Source organism: Herpailurus yagouaroundi, unplaced genomic scaffold, assembly GCF_014898765.1.
Source record: "Herpailurus yagouaroundi ecotype Mexico unplaced genomic scaffold, PumYag 190, whole genome shotgun sequence".
Classification (NCBI taxonomy): Eukaryota; Metazoa; Chordata; class Mammalia; order Carnivora; family Felidae; genus Herpailurus; species Herpailurus yagouaroundi.
In genome coordinates this window covers 2,839,765-2,864,209 of record NW_024412421.1, presented here as the reverse complement: position 1 = coordinate 2,864,209, position 24,445 = coordinate 2,839,765, and the positions used below count along the sequence as shown (strand labels likewise).

Genomic DNA, 24,445 nt, shown 5'->3' with positions numbered 1-24,445 from the left:
AAGACCCTAATTTGACTCCACTTAATTTTCTTCTGTAGTTCTGTTTTCTGGCTGAATTTATCTGTTTCCACCAGAATTTCGAACTGCTGTTTTTATTCCTAAAACTACTCCGGAGATTTTTCAGGGTATCCAAAGTGATTTGATCTTATCACTGAGGATAACACTTTGGGAATTACTATAGAGCTCATGTTTCTGGAAATTCCATTTCTTCTTCTCTAAGCTTGGGCCCACTACAGAGCCACAACATTACATCTACTCGTATATCCCTTCATTCATTTCCTCAGTGACGCAGTGGAACAGAACTGGGGTCCACCTGCTTTCTACTGTTGTCATCTAAAGAAGCCTTTGGGGTGCCTGGATGGCTCAGTTAAGCATCCAACTTCAGCTCAGGTCATGATCTCCTATTCTGTGAGTTTGAGCCCTGCTTCGGGCTCTGTCCTGACAGCTCAGAGCCTGGAGCCTGCTTTGGATTCTGGGTCTCCCTCTCTCTGTGCCCCTCCCCTCCCCCCAGGCTTTGTCTCAAAAGTGAATAAACATTAAAAAATTTTTTAAAAAGCTTTTCAGGAAGAGAAAAAATTAGTACATGTTTGTATCTGATGAATAAGCCAAACTTTACAAGCTTTTTTAATGCATTTCTCTCGAGGATTGTTTTTTTCAGGACTTAACGTACATATCCCTTGGTTTTTCTAAGAACCAGTAGGCTGTGTTGTATTTTGGATTTTCATATTCAGTCTGTGGTTGACATGAACTCTATATCTGTTCTTGCTGTTAAGCAATTAGAATGATTTTTGTCTTTTCTTTTTTTTGTCATGCATAATTATTTTTGGGCTTTGAATTTTTTTTAATATTTAAAAAAATTTTTAATTTACATCCAAGTTAGTTAGCATATAGTGCAATAATGATTTCAGGAGTGGAATCCAGTGATTTATCCCCTACATATAATACCCAATGCTCATCTCAACAATGCCTCTTGCCCATTTAGCCCATCCCCCTACCCCAAATCTCTCCAGCAGCCTTCAGTTTGTTCTCTGTATTTAAGAGTCTCTTATGTTTTGTCCCCCTCAAGTGATTTTTAAAGATATTTTTTAAAAGATCACATCTATAAAAATTGTCTCCAGCCTTTCTCCAGTAACAGATGTCCTGTTGCTACATTCTTGCCATATTTTGAATGCTTTTAGATAAACTATACTGAATTATTTCATCAAGAATGGGTTTGTTTACTTGTTTATGTTTTCTTGGGTAAAGCTGATGTCATTGTAGTCTCTTATTTATGGTTCACTGAGAAGAGAGTGGGTGTTAGCCTCTAAAAGGAGTTTCTGAGCTGCTCTTCTGGGTGTTAGAAGTTTATTGTGTGTCTAGCCTATTCCTGCTTTTGTGAGAATACAGATTTAGTTGGAGACAGTACCACTGTGGGGTGGTAGGAAGGCACTGGCCCAGGAGTAAGGAAGCCTGAGTAGTCCCAGCACAATCACCCTGTGGCAGTGCAGCCTGGGGAAGTTGCTCTGTCTTTCAGGGGTTTCATTCTTTTTTCTAACAGGAATCTAACTCTGTTCTATCTCCTAATTCTGTCATTCCAGTGTACAGTACAGGAAAGCAAGACAGGAAAGAAGAGGGATGATTGAGGACCTATCTCTAGAGATGGCCTCCTAGAAGAGGGTCTGGAATTGAGTCCCAAGGGCGTTGGAGGAAAGGAATGGGCAAAGGTCTAAGAGTTGGTCTACAAAGAAAGCAGCAAAAAAACAAAAAACAAAAACAAAAAAAAAACCTCACTGCCCAGGAAGAGGGAGATAGCAAGCCTACCCAGCCAGAAACGAGTGTGGTGATGCATGATGGTTTCTAGATCACTTCTGACTGATCAGGTATAGAGGGGATCTTGAAGCCATGCTCTGGGTTTTTCTGGAGGGATAGTGCCATTGAAAACCCTGAGCAGGATCAAAGACCTCGTGGCTGCATTTCAGGGTCTAAATGGAGTTTGAGGAGGGATTGGAATTAGGAGTCTGGAGTTGACTTGGAACACATTGTACCTAAGGTGGCAGGACTTCTAAGTGAAGGAATTAATCCACCAAGTGGTTTTGACGTGGAAACACTTGACATGAAGAGAAGCCAGGACTGAAGATGCTGGATTTCCTGTCATTGGAATATAAGTGTCCGTTAAGATTAGTGAACATAGGTTATGCTCATTTCATAAACTGCAGCTTCACAGGGGTTTTGATTTTTTTCCTAATATTCATGGCTAGACAAATGGATTACCACCTACAAAATTTCAGACTTTAAAATACACTTAAAAAAATGTCCACTTTTACTTAGGTACTGCAGGCCACAACTAAATATTTTTTCTGGTTTCTTTTGAAATTTGTTACCACATTTTTGGGTGGGGTCACTTTTTAATCCACTATAATGTGGGGTTGTGCCCTGTGGGCCAAATCTGGCCACCACCTGTTTTTTGCAAATAGGGAACACAGCCACCCTCATTCATTTGCAGTTGGCAGAGTTGAGTAGTTCAGCAGAGACCATATGGCCTACAAAGCTTATCTGGCCCTTTACAGAAAATTGTATACTGACTCATATTCTGTACAGTTCCTTGTTCGTTTGCATCTACTCCCAGTACTTTCTGCTTCCTTCAGCAAAATCATCTGCCATGGCCCCTAGTTAGTGTCACTGGAATCCTGCCCTCATCTTATTTCCTAGAAGCTGCAAACTGAGTAGGTTCCACGGTTCCCTAGAAAGGGTATGGAGCCCCAGAGCCAGGGTTACCCACAGCCTTTGGAAGTTGTAAGGACCATGTCCTGGATGAGTCATCACGTCTACTTCTGCTTTAGCAACAAATTTCTTAATAAAATTCATAGAATATTCTTAGAGGCCATTGACCAGGCAGGGCTCTCTAGAATGGGCTCTTTATCTAAAAATAATAATAAAATAAAGTAAAAAATAGAAAGTGCAATAAACAAGTATTACCATGAAACTCAAGCTGCCTTCTATCTCAATATCACATTCAATTAAATGAACCAAACAAAATACAAGAAAAATCATAAAGCTATTAAGAATCACATTTCATGCAATAGGTTCTTTCTTGGCTTTGCAAGGTCACAGACTATGGAACTTAATGCCAAAAAATGTAAAAGGGAATGTAAAATGTAAAGGGAATTTCATTGCCATTGTTTTTGTTATGTATAGAGTTTACCTTTTCACATTTTCATGGTGAAATTTCACATACGTTAAGCTGAAATAAATTTTGTTTTCTTATAGCCACGGTCTGAAAAAGTTCTTTTCTTGTCGTGGAATTGCAATTGCGGTTGAATATTTTTGGAAGCTTGGCAACAGAAACATCACTGTATTTGTCCCACAGTGGAGAACAAGACGTGATCCTAATGTCACAGGTGAGGCAAACTGATCCTTCCAGATTTCTCCTTTTCTAGATGTTTAATGAGTTTGCTTACAGTGGCAACTCATACTCCTTAGAGCAGAGCCACATGCTACAGTGGCAGCAGCTTGAAAAACAAAATTGTAAATCTTTTGGACCCTGTGAAACATCAGTTGAAGAGAGTGTTACAGCATAAGAAGTGCTTAGGGGAAGGATGGAAAGTTTTAACATAGTTGTTTACGTGGAAAGTTATATTAGAGTTCCTTATACATCACAAAAATTTTCCTGACTTTCTAAAAAGTAGTTTAAATATGTCTTTCCATTAGTCTGGACTTTTGCCTCATTAAATAGTCTTTTCTAAAATGGTCACTTGATAAATTTGGAAACCCTCAAAGACAATGTTTTCTGAACAGTCTGTTTTTAATAGTTTAATATAAATTATGTCTGTTAATTGTGTGATACTGCATGGCTGACTGCAGGCCACACACAGGATGTTTAAACTTACCGTGAATCATGCAGTATTCTAGAGAAACCTATTCTTATAGTTCATGATAGGGGAGTGGTGGCACAGTGTCAGGCAGCTTAGCCCACTGGTGTGCCTAGACACAAGAGGTGGATGGGAGAAGGGAGGGGGAACAAAGCTCACCCAGCATTTAAACAGGAAGTGAAACTTAGTCACTGTTGAGATGGAAATGGTAAGACCACACATTTCTCAAGTATCCCAACTTCCCTCATTCGGAGAGCGTATTTGTCTTAACAGAGAGTGCTTGAGGAATGAGGCAGAGCCTCATTTTTCCAATAGGATCCTTGAAAGGGTCTTGCAAGCCTTCCTGTGCTGTGCATTTCTAGGAAAATAAAACACGGTGTGTGCATGTTGCAGTTTAAGCCAGTGGTGAGTAATCATCGTAGGGGATGCGGGTGTGGGAATCTTAGACCCTGAGCTTTTAGCTGCTCTTTGCCCATTGACTGATTTTCTGTAATTTGGCTTTGACCCTCTTTTCTTCTGTGTCGCGACCCACTCCCATGAAATATCAGTAAATGTGCAGATAACTGAGAGAGGTTGGATAAGATGCCAGCTAGAAAGATATTTTGACAGCCTCTTGGAAGGGGGACCACATAGGCCTACATTGGGATAGGGCAGAGCCCTGTGTCCCTGCCTCTGCCTCCAGCAATGTTCCCTGCTCTACCCCACCCTCTCTCTGGGACTTACGTCATCAGTCCCTGTCCTACTGCTTGTGATATGGTTGTGAAAAAGTTCTTGATGGTAGGATTATGGTTTACTCAATTCTAGGAGCAAATGAGTTGAACTTTTTTATATTTAAAAAATAGCTAAGGTCAGTTTTTATGTTGTATTTGCCTTAGTATGTGTGTTGCTTAATTTTTTTTTCTTCCCAATGAGTTAGTATAATTGAGTCTTGTTGAGTCAGCAGAAAAAAGGTTTTCCATAATTCTCCAAGTGAAACATTTGAGGGTGCTTTCATTTATTTAAACATATGGGAAGATAGCCTTTTTCTGAATGTGTATTCAACTTATTCCATGAACAGAACAGCACTTCTTAACCCAGCTCCAGGAGCTTGGAATATTATCTTTAACTCCTGCCCGGATGGTCTTTGGAGAAAGAATTGCTTCTCATGATGACAGGTACGAAAGGCTGTTTTCCTTACTGAGGTGGGTGTGGGATGGTGAGGAGCCCACCACCTGCTCCACTGAACCAACCATTCATGGTGCCCCTGGATCCACATACCTAGAGGACTCACTAGATTAAGGGGTTTGAAGATTTTAGTATTTATGGTCATTAAGGTTATATACTCAGTGGGGTTTTTTTTGGTTTTGTTTTTTTGTTTGTTTGTTTTTTCTGCTATACGGGTTTAAGAGCATTACATAAAATCTGTTTGGTTAGAATGTTTTTTGTTTGTATGTTTCTTAAATAAAACACGACCAAGAATCATAAGAGCGAGCAGACATTGAGTTCTCTTTTTTGGTGCATACTGAAAGTAATGTTTGTCTTGTCTTATGTGGTGACCCCAAGGATGCTTTTCAAACATTATCCATCTCCTCCTGGTTAATTTTGGCCAGTGACTTACTTTGTCATTATGCCTGAGCCCTCAGCATTTCTTCCACATAATGAAAGATGGTCTCAGCTGACCCTAAGTGTGACAGGAGTATGTTGCATTTCTTCGGTTGGCGTGTCACTCAGAAAGCAGGTGTTAATGCATTGGAGACAACAGGCTTTAATCTGCACCTTTTACATTTTTTTCTAAAAGCTTTACTGAGCACCAACCAAGTGCAATGCACAGAGCGGGGCTTTGGGAACACACGTGATTCAGACACATTTCCTGCTGTAAGGAGTTTGTGATCTAAAGAGAAGGCACACAAATAAGTAATAGAGGGGAGTTTTGTTGTGGTTGAATAAGAGAAGGTCCTAAATATGACCAGTGGCATTAAAAACAGTTTTTCAAACTGTCCTCTTGTGGAGTGAAGTCAGTACTATTAACCCTACTAGTATCTGGAAACCTAAGTAGTGGCCGCTTGTTCTTTCCCCACCTGCATACACCCCCTTTATTTTCTTCTGGCCTGAAGCACTTAGAATGCCCTGGTGGTTTTGCCTCAGAATTCTACCAGAATAGCTCCCCACATTGAAGACAGTGTTTGGCTTGTAACGCCAACTAGTGAATGACAGTCAGATGGGTGAGAGATGAAAAGAGGGGCTCAGCAGGGGGGAAGGGGACTTGAGAAGACAGCAGGTGTTCATTCAGGAAAAGGTCTAGAGGGCCTTCTCATTGACAACCCCTTGCCCTTCTCCAGGCTGGGATGAGAGACCAGATCAGATGGGGAGAATCGGAGGTGATGTGAAGGAACAGCGTGAGAGGAAGCGAAAGGAGAATAGCTTATTGAGGCAGGGTAGGGGTGAGGAAGTGCTGGGAGACCATGTTCTGCTCCGGCTCCGTTATACTGGGCTCAGACCCTGTAGTGCTCGGGTGGAGGGGCACGTAGGCTGCTGGGCTCCTGAAGAACCTTCACCTCTCTCACACTCTGCAGCTGCACGCTTGCAGAATTTGAAGGCATATGCAAGTATGCAGACTCGATAAGCCTTTGCTTAATTTGTATGATTGTGGGTTTTTAGTGGACATGAGTCTATATATAGCATATATTTAGTACATGCACTCCGAAGCCTTACTCTTGATATTAATATCTCTGAGCAGACATCACCATTTACCATTCATGCCCACTAGGAATAACTGATAGATATTCATTAATAAATTCAAGATTTTGGGGCGCCTGGGTGGCGCAGTCGGTTAAGCGTCCGACTTCAGCCAGGTCACGATCTCGCGGTCCGTGAGTTCGAGCCCCGCGTCAGGCTCTGGGCTGATGGCTCAGAGCCTGGAGCCTGTTTCCGATTCTGTGTCTCCCTCTCTCTCTGCCCCTCCCCCGTTCATGCTCTGTCTCTCTCTGTCCCAAAAATAAATAAACGTTGAGAAAAAAAAAAAAAATTCAAGATTTTAAGTCCTACTTTCCAAGATGTCCTAAGCCTCTGAAACTAGCAAGACTTGTTTTTTCATTCCTTTTAAGTATTCACTATCATTAATAAAAGCATTTGTTTGCACCTTCAATTCTAGTGATTCTCTTAATTTATTGTTGCATTGTCTTTGTCTGCATTGCCTTAAACAAATGTGATCACCGTGACTAAGGGATAAAACTCATCATTAGTGTCCTCACAAATCTCTCATTAAGAGATTTGCCCACGAATAATCTCCAGCAGTGAAATAGAATTCTCAATACTGATTTCTTACCCTTTGTTATCACAATTTCAACTTATAAATGGCATCTGAGTGAATCTATAACTTGAACTAAACAGAATGGTGCTTCTAGACATCTAAAGTCCAAGCAGCAAGTGTGAACCTATGGATTTATTTTTTAAAAATGCAAGGCTGACTGTACCAAGCAGCTAATCTTAGAACCAGACCACTCTAGCCTAGCAACTAAAACTTAAATTGTGATTTAGTGATTTCACAGGCTTGTCAACTCAAATTCATTCTCGGCTCTAGTCGTTGTGCATCATCTGATAACCACGGTCTTCTGATAATACAACTTTTCCAGAAAAATGTGTAAATTGTGGTTGATCTTTTTTTTTTTTTTTTTTTTTAAGATTTTAAGTAATCTCCACACACCAAGATCAAGAGTTGCATGCCTTGGGGCACCTGAATGGCTCAGTTGGTTAAGTGTCCAACTCTTGATTTTGGCGCAGGTCATGATCTCACAGTTCATGGGATCGAGCCCCACGTCAGTCTCTGCACAGACAGCACAGAGCCTGCTTGGGATTCTCTCTCTCTCTCTCTCTCTCTCTCTCTTTCTCTCTCTTTCTCCCTCTCCCTCCCTCTCCCTCTCCCTCTCCCTCCCTCCTTCCCCGCTTGCACTCACTCTCTCTCAAAATAAATAAACTTAAAAAAAACAAAACAAAAAAGAGTTGCATGCTCTTCTGACTGAGCCAGCCAGGCATCCCTGGTTGAGAACATTTTTAAAAAGAGATAATAATGTATGAAAATCAAACCTTCGTTTATAATCACACTAATAATTTCAGAGGTATTTGATATTTCAGACTGATCTTCAGCTGACAAGGGCTTAACTTTTCTACTTCCTAGCCATAGTTAAATTCTTTGGTGATTTTCATATGAAGAGGAAATCCTTTTGTTTTCTTATAGCGTAGCTTCTATAAGCCAGGAATGCCTGCTTGCCCATTTTAACCTCTTATATTACTATAGGTTTCTACTACACTTAGCGGACAAAACTGGTGGCATAATTGTAACAAATGATAACTTCAGAGAATTTGTGACTGAGTCAGTCTCTTGGAGAGAAATTATTACAAAAAGGTAATAATATTTTCTTTGTCTTTGGTTAAGTGTTTTTTGTTGTTTATTGTTTGGTTTGGTTTTGTGTACACCTTGGCCCTGCAGAAGGCAGTATAGGAAACCAAAGTATCATAAGACTGTGCTCCCTGTTCAAGACCATGGCTGGCCCCTCTAGGTAAGTGGGGCTCCCAGTACGAAGCAGCAAAACCAGTGGATGACATAATGGGCATGCTGTGGTGGCTGCAGAGTGTCTTTGAGAGATCAGTGTTCCCTGGCAGAAGGCAAGAGGCACATGATTATGGCACAGTTAACTCTTGTTAACAGTGTAATCGAGCAGAAATGGCCTCCTAACTTGGCCTTGCCCTGATGCCAAGGGAGACTTTGGCAACTCAGTGGGTGTCCCTACTTGATTCAACCATGAAATACGAAGGTTGGATTTAATGACAGCTGTGATTCCAGTAAGAGGATGAGACCAAAATCCACATACTGATGAGTTTTCACTTCTTAGGAGTGGGAAGAGTATTTCTGCTTTTCAATATCTGGTGCTTTCCTTGAGCATTTACCATCATAGTTTAATCGTCTATATTGAAAACATGTGTGAATATCATCCAAAATAACAGAGTCAAGAGTTAAGCATTCACTGATACAAGTTTTTTAGTTATGATGATGTTCTGAATGTGTCCACCTGCCTTAAGATCAGTGAACACTGGCTTCCAGGACTTCTTGTTAACAAGCATCATCTGACTGAGTTCTGTAAAAGGCAGTAGTCTGATGGTGCCAGGGATGAGTCCTATATGCCACAAATCTAAAAGCATAAATCAACATACCTCAGGCTGTGTTATAACTAGTACATAACAGGTACAATTAGATATTTATTTCTGTTGGGGTTTCATAGTTGCCCCTTGTCTGATATTTGTTATTTTGCTAACTCGTTAGAGGATTTTAGAAAATAATCCTTTGCTATAAATACCCAGGTGTGAGTTAATTACTGTATGTATTTTGACCCACATGGTGTTGGAAAGCTGTTGTTGAGAGCTGAACTGAGAATTGGTCTTTGACCTTCTAGGCACAGTTAACAAGCCATTAATCTTCTAGGACATGTTTCTGTTGGACCTGTGCCCTAGACTCATTGTCAGTATTTATTGGACAGTCCTCTGTGTGTAGAAGGTCTAAATGCAGTCAGGACTCAATGTTTGTACACCAGCCCATTGCTTTCAAAATTCACAAAACAAGGCAGAAACCGAGGTCTGGACAGCAAACACAAGCACTTGGCCTTTTTTCTTTATCACATCTTCCCCAGACTTGATAAATCATGATGAGATCTCAGATTTTCTTTGTTCAGATATCCTATTGTTTTGGGTTTTTTTTCTTTTCTTTTCTTTCTCTTTTTTTTTTTTTTTTTTTTTTTTTTTTTTTTTGTTTTTTTATTTTGAGAGAAAGTGAGTGAGTGGGGAGAGGGGCAGAAAAAGAGGGAGAGAGAGAATCCCAAGCAGGCCCTGAGCTGTCAGTGCAGAGCCCAATGCAGGGCTCAATCCCACAAACTGCAAGATTGTGACCTGAGCTGAAATCAAGAGTCAGATGCTTTAACCAACTGAGCCACCCAGGCGCCCTGTACTGTTTTGTTTTTTTAAGAAGTTATCTTCAGTGGTTTGCCTATAGACACAACTATTCAAAAGTAAAACGTTTTTTGAGCACCTAAGCAGTGTGTCCTAAGCAGTCAGTCTTAAATCTTGTTTTCAAAGTTAGGAGAAGAAGCTGCCTCCAAAGCCCAGATAAAAATCTGAAAGTCTCGATAAGAATTGTGAGGGCCAATGATAAAAGTTTATTACTTTACTGTATTTGTATCCAAAAGAGAAATTCAGATGGCTTAACTTGGATGTGTTTGTTTTTTCCATTAGGCATGTAAGCAGCCTTACAATTTTATAGGTGACTCTTGCTTTGGAATTAGGTGGACACTTCTACTTTCTTCTCAGCTCCTGCAACAATAAAAGCTTCATGTTTTCTCCAACATTGTAATCATTCTCTGTGTTATAGATTGCTTCAGTATACCTTCGTCGGGGATATATTTATGGTTCCTGATGACCCTCTGGGAAGAAGCGGACCTCGATTAGAAGACTTTCTTAGGAAAGAAGTCTTCCTTAGGTATTTGCTTTTTCACATTGTTTTCTGTTTACAAACTTGTTTCAGTTCTTTGTGCTTTTGTGTAAGTGATGTCTCTGAATAACTAAAGACAACACTTTTAAATTTTGTATTAGCCTTAGATTTATTGCTGGTATATTTGAAAGGTAATCAAGCACACACCCCAAAGACCATGTCTTCATTTATGGTCCTTTGGTTTTAATCCTAGGAGAGGGTGGGGAGCCAAGCTTTGTATAGGTCTAAAAAGACAAAGCAGATTTTGCTGACTGCCACTTATGAGCAAACGCCACTTAGGTTCATTATGTATACGTGAATATCCTCTTATATTCACTTTCCAAGGTTATTTGCTTTAAATTTGTGATGTTCCTGTTAATTTATTTACTATTCAGGAATCACTACCCGGGGAACTTTCTGTCTCCACTAAATGGAGAAGCCAGTATTTCATATCGATCTGAAATTGATTTGATAGTTGACATTTTCTTTGTTTTAGTTGGGTTTTTAAAGATAAGTTGCTGGTGGTTATATCTGTTTTCAGAATTCTTGGGTAATGGACACTGTTAACTAAAGTATCATATGTGCCTAACTGACAGATAGTATAACCTGGTGACAGACAGCTGATCTTTTTTATTTATAACCAGATCCCTTGGGGATTCTAGATTTGGATTTGGGGTAGTTCACACAGAGGTATCTTCCACAGAGGAGACGAGTGCAGTTTCAGCTCCCTGGGTCTTAGGAATCATTTCTCTTCTGAGCCTTTGGATTTTATTACATAGAATGAGGGCTTAGTTCCCAAAGGTTCTGCTTCTCTGCCTACGCTCAGAGAATGGCAGCCATTTTAACATCTGCTGGGTGTCAGTGCATCTCCACTGGGCATTTAAGATCTGGCACCTGTGTGCAAGCATCAAGGCCTGCGGGTCAGGCTTAATGGGAAAGAGAGTTCTCTGGCTCCTTCTTCACCTCAGCAGCCTGGCAGCAGGGTCTGCCCTGCCCGTGCACTTAATCACTCTTTACAATGTGTTAACAAATTGAGCGAGGAGTTAATAATAACTCCACTCACCAAGGAACTAACTTTTGAAGTTAGTTGAGCTTTTGAAATTGGAAAAAGTGTTCGGCCAGCCCCATTTCTCAGCTGCAAGCCCAAGTCACCTGGGAAACTTCTTTAAAAAGACAGATGCCCTTTACACACACTCACACATACCCATGAGTGTATAGGTTGTGGGCACCAACACCTCGCCCAGACTGGTGAGGGCGGAGGGGGGGGCAACAGGTATCCGTAGTGGCTGCCTCTGCCTAAAGGAGTCCCTTTTTCTAATCCCTATCAACCAGGGCCCCACACAGAATTAGTCTCCAGAAGAGTAAGACCCTGTTGTCTGTGTCTTTTGAAAGCTCTCAGGTGATTCTGGCACATCCTGGCTTAGAGCCAACAGTTGGCTGGGGTCCATTCTTGCAGCTGCAAACCTAGGAGGGTGGTGTAGCTCATGATGAGCTGTCATTTCCCATCATGACTGGTCTGGAGATGGTGCAGTTGTCATCCCTGTGGACCCCTCTGTAGGCAGCTTGCCTTCAGAAGTCATGGAGCAGCACGGCCCCAAGGTCAGCAGCAGGTCTCTCATTTATCTTACAGCCTGACTCACCAGACTCATTCCATTCACAGAGATATGCAGCCCCTGCTCAATGCCTTGCCAAATGTGGGCATATTTGACGCCAGCTTCAGAGTCCCTGGGGCCCAGGCAGCCAGCACCAGCCACCAGCCTCCAGCCCGGATTCAGGGTGCCCCACCTAGCCACTGGCTCCCTCAGCAGCCCCGCTTCCCAGTTCTGTCGAACCTTCCCAGTATGCAGCAGAACGTGCCCATGCCAGCACAGAGGTCTCCTGCAGAAACCAGCGAGCTGAGGGAAGCACTTCTGAAGATCTTCCCTGACTCCGAGCAGAGACTGAAAATCGACCAGATATTGGTGGCCCACCCATACATGAAAGACCTGAACGCACTGTCTGCCATGGTGTTGGACTGAAGGCCACACTGGAGCTAGTGTCTGCACGTGGCAGCAGGAAGCGACATAATGTGAAGAGACCCGATTTCCCAGTGGAAATGCTATTGTAGTATATAGAAAAGAAAACAGATGTTTTGTGTATAAAAAAATCTGGGTTTTCAAAACCAGCTTTTTCTATATATAAATTATGCTGCTATTACAGATTTAACATTTTCTGTAAAAGGAAAGTACATTTTCTGCCTGTTCAGAACTGTTTAATAGCAGTTACTCTTGAGTGTATTTACATTTTTATGTTTTTTAAACTATTTTCCTTAAAGCTGAAAATATTGACAAATGGATATGAGTAGCCTTTCTAAATAAATAAAAAAAAAAAAGAGTTGCTTTCTTAGGGAAAGCAAGACCTCTTAAAGTATATTTTCTTGAGATGACTATGTAACGTCCACTAACATGAAGTGTGCTCATCCCTCCCGGTCTCCTCTGCCCTCACCTCTGGAATTAGAGTCGTAGGAGTTGGGTTTGCTCTGTGGGTCTTTTGTTGGAGCCATTTGTGAGAGTGGGCAGGTGGTGCCACTAGATGGCACCTGTGCCTAGCCATTGTTAATGACCAGGGCACAGTTACGCTCCCAGAATGTCAGGGCAAGAAGAAACTTCAGAACTCATGTAATCCCACCCTACTTCCCCTCCCACCCTGAAGAAGAGGGAACTGAGGCTCAGTGTGCTCATGTCTGCACATGCCCAGGTCCACAGCCGTAGAGCAGCTGGGCAGGGACCAGACTCCTTGTCCAGTGCTCTGACATGCTCACCAGGCTGAGGCCTCGCTATACCTGACCTGACTCTAGAAGTCATGTCTTAGCCTCTGAAAATAATAGTGGGATGTGAAGAAATTTAACAAAGAGCCCCATCGTTAACAGTAATTTTGTGTCCACATCATGGGAGATACAACCCATGTGAAGTTTATACAGCTTTGCCAAAAGTGGTTTTCTATTCTCAAGAATGACCCTAAGCCAATAAATAGCATTAGTAGCTGCCATGAGGGCTCAGAGCCCCTTATTTATTTTTCCGGTGTTTGTCTTTTTAGTGTTCTTCTAAACTGCCCTTCCTGTGAGTGAGTCTATCTCAGAATTGGTATCTTAGTATTGTGTTTTCAGTGTTGTTCAAATTCTGTGTCAGTGAAGTTCTTTTCCTGGATAATTATTCTTAACATCTTTACTGTCCTCTGGACTTTCAAAGGGCTTTGTATTTTATACCTGTTCTCTTCCCAGGCTGCTCACGGTCAGTTTTTTATCTGCCCTGTGGGTCACGTCTCTCCCAGCCCCCAGAAACAGCTGCTGAGGACTCAGTGCTGGTTTGTTTTTCATAGTGAAGGGACTTTTTTGGCCATGAGCAGAGCTAGTGACTCCCCAGGAGGCTCCCTCCAGGTGTGTTTGACCTCTGTATCCCTCCAGGGATGAATCCAGAGTCCTCCAGGTGGCTGGACTTACACTTCAATCATGTTTTCTCCCCGATGCCTTTAAGATGCTTCCTGACGAGGAACTGGTTGTCCACTGCCTTTTGGGGGTAGGTTGCCAGAGTCACCCACCCAGTTGTGGTTGGAGACTTGAGGTGGCCGGGAAGTGACTCAGTCACAGCCCTTGTGCCTCATCTTCAGAACTGGTGGTTTGTAAAAGTGTGGCAGACGTGTGAGGGCTAGGGCTGTCTCATAGTTACTCTGACCTTCTGGGTTGAGGTTTGGTCTGACAGTGTTGCCAATCCAGTATTTCTCTAATGTTGAGAAAAGGACCCGGGGGTAAGCCTTGATGGCTGAGACTTAGCCACACAGGTCTTCCTGAAAGGGGACTAAGCCTCCACTGATGCCGGGTGGGGCTGGCTAGGCCTGGGGTTCCAGAGTTTCCTAGGCTCTAGACGTGACTTGACCTTTGAGCTTTGTATCATGTAAGCCTCTGTATTCTTAGTATTGTTTCTGAGGGCTCTACCTGCCCCTTTCCTCTTTCTGGGCGTGGGAAGGAAGGATGCAGGAGACTAAGTGGGTTAATTACTTCCTTTGAGAAATTACAACATCAAACATAAGTCACAGTTCTTTCTGAAAATCATCAGCTTTAGTTAAATTTAGTATTTAAAAACTCAATTTGCAGACCATTAAAAAAAGTCCTTCAGCCTTCTCTTAATATTAAGCTCAGTGTTGATGCTACTCAAATGTCTCTCGATGGTCTGCCCCCAGCAGTGGATTTTTGAGCCACCTTGGCAGTGTCAGCAATGCATCATCATTTTGTAACTCCTCAGGGGGTTACAGAGTGTGGTGCGTCTGCGTCCTGTATTTCCCAGCATTCCTGTGAAGGAGGTGGCCTGGCAAGGATGCACCTTATTTGGTACACTGGCATCTGGTCCTCAGAGAGGTTGTCCGGGGTCAGAGAATAAGTAGATGGTGATGTGGGATGATTCCCAGGCCTGCATTCTTCCCAGGCCCCGGCTCCCCGCTCTGGGAGAAGAAAGCCTTGTTTGACCTTTCTGTCAAGTACCCTGTGTTTGAGACCCAGTAGGCTGCTGGCTAGAAAACTGGGAAGGCGTCTCAGCCATCCCGGATGACAGGTCAGCTTTGTCTGGCAGACTCAGCTATGGTGTGGAGGTGTTGCTGGGGACTCAGGCCTGTTGCAGCTTTTGGTCTCTGAGAGGAGGGACGGGGTCTTGCTTAGGTTTGTCGTGGCACATGTGGAGTATGAGTCACAGAGAAAGCTGTGCTCTCTGTGATTGCTCCTAGCACCCTCCCCCACCACAGGAGATGCCCCAGGCACAGGGCCCCCTGAATTTGGGCCTTGGCACCATTCTCCCTCAGCTTCCAGCTGTCCACCAGCACTCCCAGGTCCTCCCTGTCCTTCCTTCCCATGTCCCTCTCCTCTCCTCACTGTGGTCTGTTTGGTCAGTCACTGACTCCTGCCATTTGTTTCTTCATTATCTACCTCCCCATCATTCTGCATTATTACAGCTTGGCTCCTGTAGTAAAATCACCCGATTTCCCCTAAGAATCCTCTCCGTGCATTGCTGCTCTCCCTCACCTTCCCACTCTTCACTTCCTTATTTGCAAACTTGACCTTCATCCCACCCACTGCCTGAAATAGTCTAGGAGAAGTCATCAGGGACCAGTAATTGCCGAAGTAGAGACCTTTTCTCAGTACTTAATCTTCGTGTCCACCCTCAGTGACCAGAATACTTGTCATTGTGGCCCTTACTTTCCTCCTTTTCTGAGATTTGCCTCCCAAATGTTCCTCATTCTTTTCTATTCTTTTACCTAAAGGCCAGTCCTCGAGACCCTTTTCTTTCTTGACAGGTAGTCAAGCTTCAGACCAGCCATGGACTTGTGAGGGGGAGGGCGGCTCTTGCTAAAAATGCGGATTACTAGGCACAACCCCCAGGGCTCTTTATTCAGTGGCCCTGGAGTAAAGCCCAGAAATTGGAGACATCAGCAAGCTCCTTGGGTGTTTCCCACACAGGCTGTCCAGGGACCACGTTGTGAGAAACTATACTCACCCTTAATGGTCATTAACTCCAGCTTCCTTCCTCCCTCCCTAACTTCCCTGCCTCCACATGTCCCCTCTGGGCAGTGACTTCCAGTCCCACCTCTAGGCCTGCCATTCAGAAATGCGTTTCTAGCATGACTGGAAACCCTGTGACATCCTCAGACTCACTCCCCAGACCCTCAGCCTGCTTCTGTTCCTTGCTGTCCTTTCCCACCCCACCCTGCCACAGCGTTCCCTCATCCACCTTGTCCTTGTCCTGCCAGTGCCCACCAGTCATTCTCTCATGCTCTCAGGCAGCCCCTGATCAGTCAGCCCACCCCACCCTCCCAGACCCCAGCATGCTCCCAGATTTATCTTCCAGAAATGCATTGCTGGTCACAAACCATCCTATTCAGTGATCTTCAGTGCCTCTTCGCCAGAGCACCAAGCTCAGCCCTCCCTGAGCGTAGTATCCGTGCTGTCCTCGTGGCCACGTGTGACTGCCCACTTTGAATAGCCCTTCCCCAGATGCTCACTGCAGCCCACATACGTTTCCTCAGTTTCCTGTGGGCTCCTGCCTCTGTGTGCACCTCTTTTTCTCTGCTAGAGATGCCCTTTCTCCCAAATGGCTTCCCCCTCAATGACCCAGTCTCCTGCCTTCTCTTTTTGCCCTTGCCTGTGCTTCTGGCCAGAAACAACCCTGTGGCACTCTGTGACCCACGGCGCTTGTGTCTCGCTTTTGGCACCTGCCGCACTGGCCGGTATCATTACAGCTGATTGTGTACTGTGTCTCACCTCCCTTTCTAGACTGTGAGCTCCTCGCGGGCAGGGACCGTCTATGTTCACTCTTTGTATTTCCCATGGCACCTAGCACAGTGCCTTGCACTTAATAGGTGCTCAATAAACGTCTGCTCAACTGAACTGGACGACATTGCCTTCTTGATTGTGGTGTCCGGCAGCCGATAAAACCTTAAGAAGTCACATTGTCCACGTTTGCACCCGGGAACCCACCACTATGCTGCGGTCTACTGCAGATGGGGTGTCTGCCTGGCTTTCCCCTTCTCTTCAAGGCCCCAACACACCATGCAGTCCAGGGCTGAGCTGTGGACAAGCCGAGCCAAGCAGTGTGCTCTGACTTCCTGCCCGCAGCCTGGCCAGGGGCAGACACCTGGCCCAAGCGAGTCCAGTTAAAGCCACTCCTTGGTCTTCTCCCCTCTGCTGGTGGATCCAAGGAATTTCACGCCCAGATCTGTTAGAGGCCACTTCCTGCCATGGGGGAATCTGTCTCTCGTAGACCCAAGATTCCTGGGGCGGGAGTGCCAGGTTCCTGTTGTCATAGGAGCCTGGTGGCACCCATGCCCTTCCTCAGATGTCGAGATGCCCCATTATTCTAATGCACCTCCCTTTGCTTAATTTCAAGTTGGATTTATGGCCCTTAAAGTCCAGAGTCTTGAGTAAAATAGTTACCACTGCCCCTACACTCAGCAGATTAAATGGGAGAGGCTTCTCATACCTTTAGAAAGATCCCGAAGACTGGTGCAAAGTGAACTTTGGGAGTGTTCACCCCCATCAGAAAATGGTAAGAGGCTGACAGGTCCTGACTTACTTGAAACTTTCCCTTCCTTCAACCTCCAAGAGAGCTCCACCCCCCACCTTCAAGCAGGCTGTTTCCTGCTGCTGCTTTTCCTCTTCAGCATCCCCACTTCCTCTTGAGGCTGTCTGAAAAATTCCCTGACATGAATTTCTTTGCTCAGTTCCCCAGCTGGGCAGAGACTAGGCGTGTCCAGAGTTAGCCCTCCCGTACCCTTCCATGTCCCCTGGGTAAAACAGGCGTGATGGAATCATGCTTCCTACTCCAGGGGCATTGTGAGAATAGGTGTATTCAGACCCGGGAAGCGTCCAGGACAGTGCCTGACACGGCCCCATTCAGTGACTGCTAAGACTGTGGCTCTGATGGGCAGCAACCCCTCTAGGGCACCCATAGTGTTCACACCCTTACAGTTTGTCCCACATCTCCTAAGAGAGGTCCAAGAGCTTGTCTCCAGTTGCTCAGAGAGCCCATCTTCCAGATTCTGAATGCTCTTTTGTCCCTGCCGACTCACTAGGAGTGTGGACCGGACTTCCTTGGAGCCTCCACAGGGCCATGGACACCCAGCTGTGACCTAGAGAGGGCACTGCTGCTAAAAGGCACCCAGGAGGACCCTTCCACTGTCCCCACGAGGAGGGAAGAGAGGGAAGTGGGCAGAACTGTGCCTGGCCACAGAGTGCATGAGAAGGCAGACCCTGCGCTCACCATGCCTCGTTCTGTCTTGTGGCCCTCACGACCCTCTGGGGCCTCTGGGGGAGGGGGGGAGCTGGAGCACAGGGCTAGCAAGAGATTTCACAGTTCTCCAGGTCAGCGTGTCCGGGATTCAGGATTTGAACAACAGGCCATTGCACCTTCCCCAGAGGTGATGTGGCAGCCAGAATGGCTCTTGAGATGGACGCCCTGCCCCCACCCAGTGAACAGAATCAGGCTGTGACCTGGGTCAAGATTGTCAGTCTGCCTAGCAGAGAGGCTGTGGAAGGAAGCTTCTGCCTCCCACCTTCCTGCGCAGTGGGCCCATGTCCAGCGCTGGTCCTGAGGGAGGGTGCTGAGAGCAGAGTTTTAAAAAGGAAAAGCTGACCAGCACTGTCCAGAGTGAGCTCATGGGTGCGTCCTACCCACCTTCCATTTCATTTAGGAGATGCAGGTCAGTAAAAGGACCTGTGATAGTTTTTGAAAGCAGCAGCATTTTTCACAGCTCCAGTTCCTGTCCTCTGACGTCTGTGGCTCCAGATGGGTGACGGTCATTGGCAAGCAGAGTTTTCCAGGATCAGGGCAAAGGTGCCCACAGCCAGTGCTGGCCCAGGGGCCTCGGGACATCTTGAATTGGCCCCTCCCACTGGACTCTGTCCCCTCCCACTGGGCTTTCCTTCTCATCCCCACCAGGGCCCCAGGGAGCCCTGCTGGGCCTCAGCCTGAAACCCAGTCTGGGGTCAGCCTGAGCAGGCCCTGCCCTTCCCAGTCCCTTCCCAGAGAGGAGGCCACCCTGAAGAGAATGTGTTTGTCTGCCGGCCTGTCTGGCTGTGGTGTCCTTCTAGGATTTCATCCACCAAAACAGGCCGCAGGAAGAAGCCCTCCGTCAGTCACCAGCAAGGAGCTGTGGATGCTGCTGGGCTCCCATGCCTTCCCCAGACCAGAGTCTCTCCACACTAGCCAGCCCCTCCCCTTGCCAACCCTGCACATGCCACTGTCTCTCCAGGATGGGCGGGGAGCCATGCTTCCTCCCCGCAGGTCTCCTAGGGCTAAGGGACCTGCCGCCCAGCCAGTATGGGGTGGGGGTGGAGCAGGAGCCCCTGACACCCACATCCTTCTCTGCCTGCTTCTGCTTCCCACCCCTGTGTGATTCCTCCATCTGCCCTGTTCACCAGCGGTCCTTGAGTGGCTGCTGTGTGCAGGGCACAGTGCTGGGGGGAAGGGAACGGCCAGATGGCCCCTTTTCTTTTGTTTTTTTGTTTGTTTATTTGTTTTTTAATGTCTATTTTTGAGAGAGAGCATGAATGGGGGAGGAACAGAGAGAGAGGCACAGAATCCAAAGCAGTCTCCAGGCTCTGAGCTGTCAGCACAGACCCCGACTCAGGGCTCAAACTCACTGACCTGAGCCAAAGTCAGATGCTTAACCAACTGAGTCACCCACGCACCACCAGATGGCCCCCTTTCTGATCCAGCCCTGGCCTTGAGGGCCAGGGGCCTGTTCTGGCACTTCCTACTGTGTGACCTTCACAAGGCTACTCAACCTCAAGGCTACTCAACCTGAATAGAAGTGATGATGCCTGGAGCCGGTGGTTTGCAGCCCTGGCTGCACATTCGAATCACCTGTAGGGAGAGCTTCTAAAAGTCTTGTGCCCAGGCCACACCCCAGACTACCGAGATAAGAAGTTCCATAATTCCCCAAGTGCCCCCGTGTGCCCTCGTTGCAAACCAACACCTCACCAGAGAGTTGTTGCCACCAGGATGAAATCCTAAGTAACAGCCTGACCCCTGGGAGAGTTCTTCCCTTTCCTGACACCACCCCCTCCAATGTTATGAACGTGTGCTGAAGACCCGTCAGTGCCCCTTACACTGTACACAGGTCTCGTAATTCTTCCTCCTCAAGGCCTCATCTTACCTTTGGTGTTTTTCAAACCCAAGACACCACAAAGGCAGGACCCTCCTGTTTCTGGGTCTGACCTTGATTTTCCCCCACCCTCAGCCCAGCTGTATGTCCACTTGCTGGCAGAAGCTGGCTCTGATTACATCCCAGGACAGTTTTGAAGGAGAACGAAGGGAGGGGTGCACCTGGCACCCACTGAGCGTGCAAGTTTCTTCACGATGCCCATCACACATACCCCCAAATACCCCACACACAGTGCCTTCACGATGCCCATCACACATACCCCCAAATACCCCAGTCACTGTCCAACACAGCCCAGACAGGGCCTGGCAGTCCAGAGGGGTCAGCACACACTGTCAAGGACAGGACTTGTCCAACCCGGGAGAACTATTCACAGTGTGTACAGAGGCCGCTGGCCTGGGTTCCCACAAACATCAGCCATTAGGTGAGGCAAGATAGTATTAGATCTTATTCCAGCGCTGGTTCTCTCTACTGCCTCCCTGGAAGAGTGCTTTCTAGTTGTCTGACATGTGCAGGTGCAGCCCCAGACCAGGAGCATTGGCATGGAGGACCGGCCTGAGCACCATGTACCCAGGAACGTTCCATTGAGGCAGGGATGGTGGAGAGTGACTGCTGGAGTCACGTGGTTCCTTGATCCCAGATTCCTGGCCCTGAGAAGGCACTGGGCATAGCTGGTAGGAAGAGGTTCTCCTCCACCACAGAGATGGCCTCTGTAGACGTGGTGGTCTGGACTTGAGCCAGGACCCAAGGGACCAATCAGTCCTATCACCTGGGACCAGAATTCCATGCACTTCCCCAGTATCAGGAAAACACATTTGTTCCTCTTTGGGGAAAAGTCAGGTTGGGTTTGGGGAAGCAAAGATTTATCCATAATCATGACTTACTGTATTACCTCCACTCAAGAGAGTTCCTTAACTCTTCTGAGCCTCAGTTTCCCCTATCGTAACTGGATTTTGTAAGACAATACCTGTCATAAGCTTCCATCTGGTAAGGCCTGTATTAATTAGTGTGGGCTAGCTGACGTACAGAACAATATGCAAATCATAAATAGGCAGCTCACTGAACCGAGTGCACCACATCGCCAGTACCTAGCTGGAGAAACAGAACTTTTCAGCCCTCCAGAGACCTCCCCACCACCACCAAGGTAACCACAGCCTTGACTTTGAAAAGGCTGTAGGAAGGTTCCACTCACCTTCTTCCTCCTGTGCAGGGCAGACCAGGACGTAGAAAGAGAAAGAGCAGAAAGGCCGGGTTGCAGGCCCCCTGTGGGTGATACCTGGTTCAGGGAGCCCATGGCCATTGGCATTTCCAGAATGTCCTCCAGGGCTTCACCAGCTGGCCCCTGACGAGGGGACCCAGGTGGGACCCCTGGAAAGCAAATCTACAAAAACCACTTGTGCATGGCTTTTCAAGAAAATTTTTTTTCTTTTCTTTGAAGATTGTGTGCAGTTTTCAGGATAACATGCCCATTTGGTGGGCCAGAGAAAGGTAGCAAAAGGAAGGCTGTTTCATATTTTTAGAGTTGGAGCCCGTGAGACTAGCCGTCCAGCTGGCCTGGGCTCCGGGGTCTTTCTCGGTGCCCTGCCTTCCTTCGCCCCCTCTGTGCGGGGGGGGGGCACGTGCTCTCCCAGTTATTGCATCCACCTGTCTGAGCAGAAACTGACTTCCAGATTCGTGCAGCTGCTCTCTGGATGCCTGTCATTGGGGACGAAGGTGGAAGTCCTCGCCCCTGCCACCCCAAACCCAACTCATCTCAAGTCAAAGGCACCCCTGTTCTGGTCCCAGCTCTGCTGTGGCCGCAGCAAGGTCACCAAGGTCAGTGATTGCACCGTTGATGACTGGTCGGCCGTGAGAGCCATGGAAGTATGAATACTGAGATTTGGGAGAGGTGGTTGTCCAGGCATCAGCTCCCAGCCCACTCCTCCAAGAAGCCTCCCGGAGAGCCCCTGGACGGCTTGCATGGGCGGGCACAGGGAGCACAGTGTGAACAAGGCAGCACGGTCTCCATCCATGGAGCTTGTGGCCCTGGTCACCTGGGCAGCCTGGGTCCCTTCCTGGCCAGCATCTCCCATTACTCCCTTGGAGGCGAGGGGCGTGGGTAGTAAGCAGAGCTAAATGTTGCACTTCTCCTATATGTTTCTATCCAGAAACTTGGTTGCAAGAACAGATGCCCTCTCAACCTGCTGAAACAGAAGCAGATTTCTCAGGAGTGGGGTCTGGAACCAGGAGGTGGACTTCTGTCACTGCGGACCACATGCCCCCCTCCCTCTCTCCTGTCTCCTTCCCCCAGTGGGTTTGCTTATTTGCCTCTTTCCGCAGCAGACCCAGCTTCCCTGCTTCTCTGTGCTTGTAGCAAAAATGTCTGTGCCAAACCACTCAGGCCTCGCTCACACTTCCAAACTCTGCACCAGGACTAAGTAAAATCACCACTTCCTCCCTACAGGAGGTAGAATCTGAGGAGCCAGCTTGCATCAAGCAGTCCATTCCTCGCCAACCAGTGTATGGCCCAGGTGTGGAGGGGCAACCACAGAATTATAACAATCACAACTCACCTTCCCTGAGCTCCTGCTATGTGCCCAGCACTGTGGGAAACCCAGTACGCACCAGTGGACTCTCTGAACCAAAGTAACTATGCTCCTATGTTACAAAGGTTACCCCAGCTCCGAGTCCAGAACCAAGTCCCATACCTGGCTGGGGCCGCACGAGACCAGAGCTGTCCCTGCTCTGAGCACGATGGATGCACCACAAGCAATGACAAGGCCCCAGGGAGGTGAGACACTGAGATGACAAGGGGTGACAGCTAAGTGCTCCCAGAGCAAGAGTCAGGTGAGGCCAAGACAACCCAAGGAGGTGCCTAATAGCAAGCTTCACAGGGATATTTGGGACAGTGGTTTATTGAAGGAGGTTCTCAGAAGGGGGAGAGGGAGGGAGGTGGGATAGGCCAGGGGACAAAGCTCAGCAAGGACACGGTCTCAGCAGAGGTGGCTTCACCTGACTCCACAGGAAGCCGTGGGGCATGAGATGCAGTAGTTAGTCCCACCTTGAGATAGGAGGACAGCCATGCACCATGAAGAGTCAGTCATGGAGTGTAGCCATCCACACAGGCATCCCCTCTGTGGTCATCAGCCAGCACTTGCATCAACGGGTGGACACTCCAGCCCAGGAACGAGGCTGTGGCACCACCACATCCCCTTGAATGTAGCTCCAGCAGCTCTCAGCACCCACTGCTTCTGGCATTGAGTTCACTCCAGTGGGCACAACACCTCCAGAACTCTGCGGTCCTGATGTCGGAGTGGGGGAGGTGGGTGTTACAAGGGAGGTCGGTGGGACAAACTGCTGCAGCCCCTCCAGAGGCCATAACTGGTTCTCATCACCTCATTCTTACATGACCCATGCCGACTATCTCATCCCTCTGCTGGCCTAGGTGGCTCATCTGCTGGGGTAACCCAGCCCAAAGTGACCAGATGGAGGCCCTAGCTTGAAGTCGGTGGGGCTCTTACTGTGTCCCTGATGGCAGCACCACTCCCATGGGAGCCAGTATCTCCAGGTACAAGAGTAGAAAGTTGTGGGGACAGGAAGCACCAAGTCCTCAGGTGGCTCATTGGAAGAAACAGGGATGTAACTACCTCCATCCCTTGGCTCCCAGACCCGTCTCCTCCACCTGTGGAGCAGCTGTTGGTTTAAGAAGCATACCACATCCTACAGGACAGCTCCCCATCCTGGCAGGGTGACATTGCCAAGCTGGCACCTGACCTGTGCTTTTACGAGTCGATGGAGCTGCTGGTGGAGCAGAAGTGGCAGGACAGTGGCAGCCATGGTCACGTGCCCACTGCTGCTCCTTCTTTGCTGCCGAGTGAATCCCTTTGGTCTGTAGGAAGTCTTTATTGAGAGATCTCTGACCCTGGGATGGTGGTGCTAGCTGAGGCCCTGTGGGCAGGAAGGCAGACCCTCACCTCCCATAGCACAGTCTGCGTGGGAGCGGACACCCGAGACCATCAATCTCTCCGTGTCTGATCCCTCTCACACCACCTGAAGAGAGTCTCTTTGATGTCTTAAATGGAGGAAAGGAGGAATAAAGCCAGGTTTAGCCTCTGATAAGGTATTCTGTTACACATGATATTTGGGAATACAGTTCAAACCAACGGGGCCAGGGCCAGGTTGTATCCCAAGTAAATGGGGCAACTTTTTCCTCTTGGGAAAACACGGTCACTAGGCCAGAGTCTAGACACCAGGCCCAGTTCTGGCTCTTTCAGGTCTCATAGAGGTTCTTTGCATGAACCCCACCCTCCCTGGGCCCAGGCTGGCGCCTCATATCAGGATGAGGGGTGGAGAGCTGACCTCTGAAAACTCTTCTGGCTCCAACCTCTCCTGATTCCTGGAACCTCTTTTTCTCATCAAGAGCAGAGGAGGCCAAGAGCAG

The 24,445-nt window shown here is 47.1% G+C and overlaps 1 protein-coding gene across 2 annotated transcripts in view; it reads left to right on the top strand.

Moving 5' to 3' along the window:
* N4BP1 (NEDD4 binding protein 1) overlaps positions 1 to 16,755 on the top strand; it is a 51,169-nt gene extending 34,414 nt beyond the window's left edge. The window contains exons 3-7 of one of the 2 annotated variants that reach the window (XM_040497954.1): positions 3,247 to 3,377; positions 4,906 to 5,002; positions 8,122 to 8,229; positions 10,243 to 10,350; positions 12,002 to 16,755. In XM_040497954.1, the coding sequence (XP_040353888.1) occupies positions 3,247 to 3,377; positions 4,906 to 5,002; positions 8,122 to 8,229; positions 10,243 to 10,350; positions 12,002 to 12,359 (802 nt within the window). In that variant the 3' untranslated portion in view covers positions 12,360 to 16,755. The remainder of the gene's footprint in view (positions 1 to 3,246; positions 3,378 to 4,905; positions 5,003 to 8,121; positions 8,230 to 10,242; positions 10,351 to 12,001) is intronic. The other variant, XM_040497955.1, reaches the window with a different exon arrangement.
* Positions 16,756 to 24,445: the final 7,690 nt, after the last annotated feature.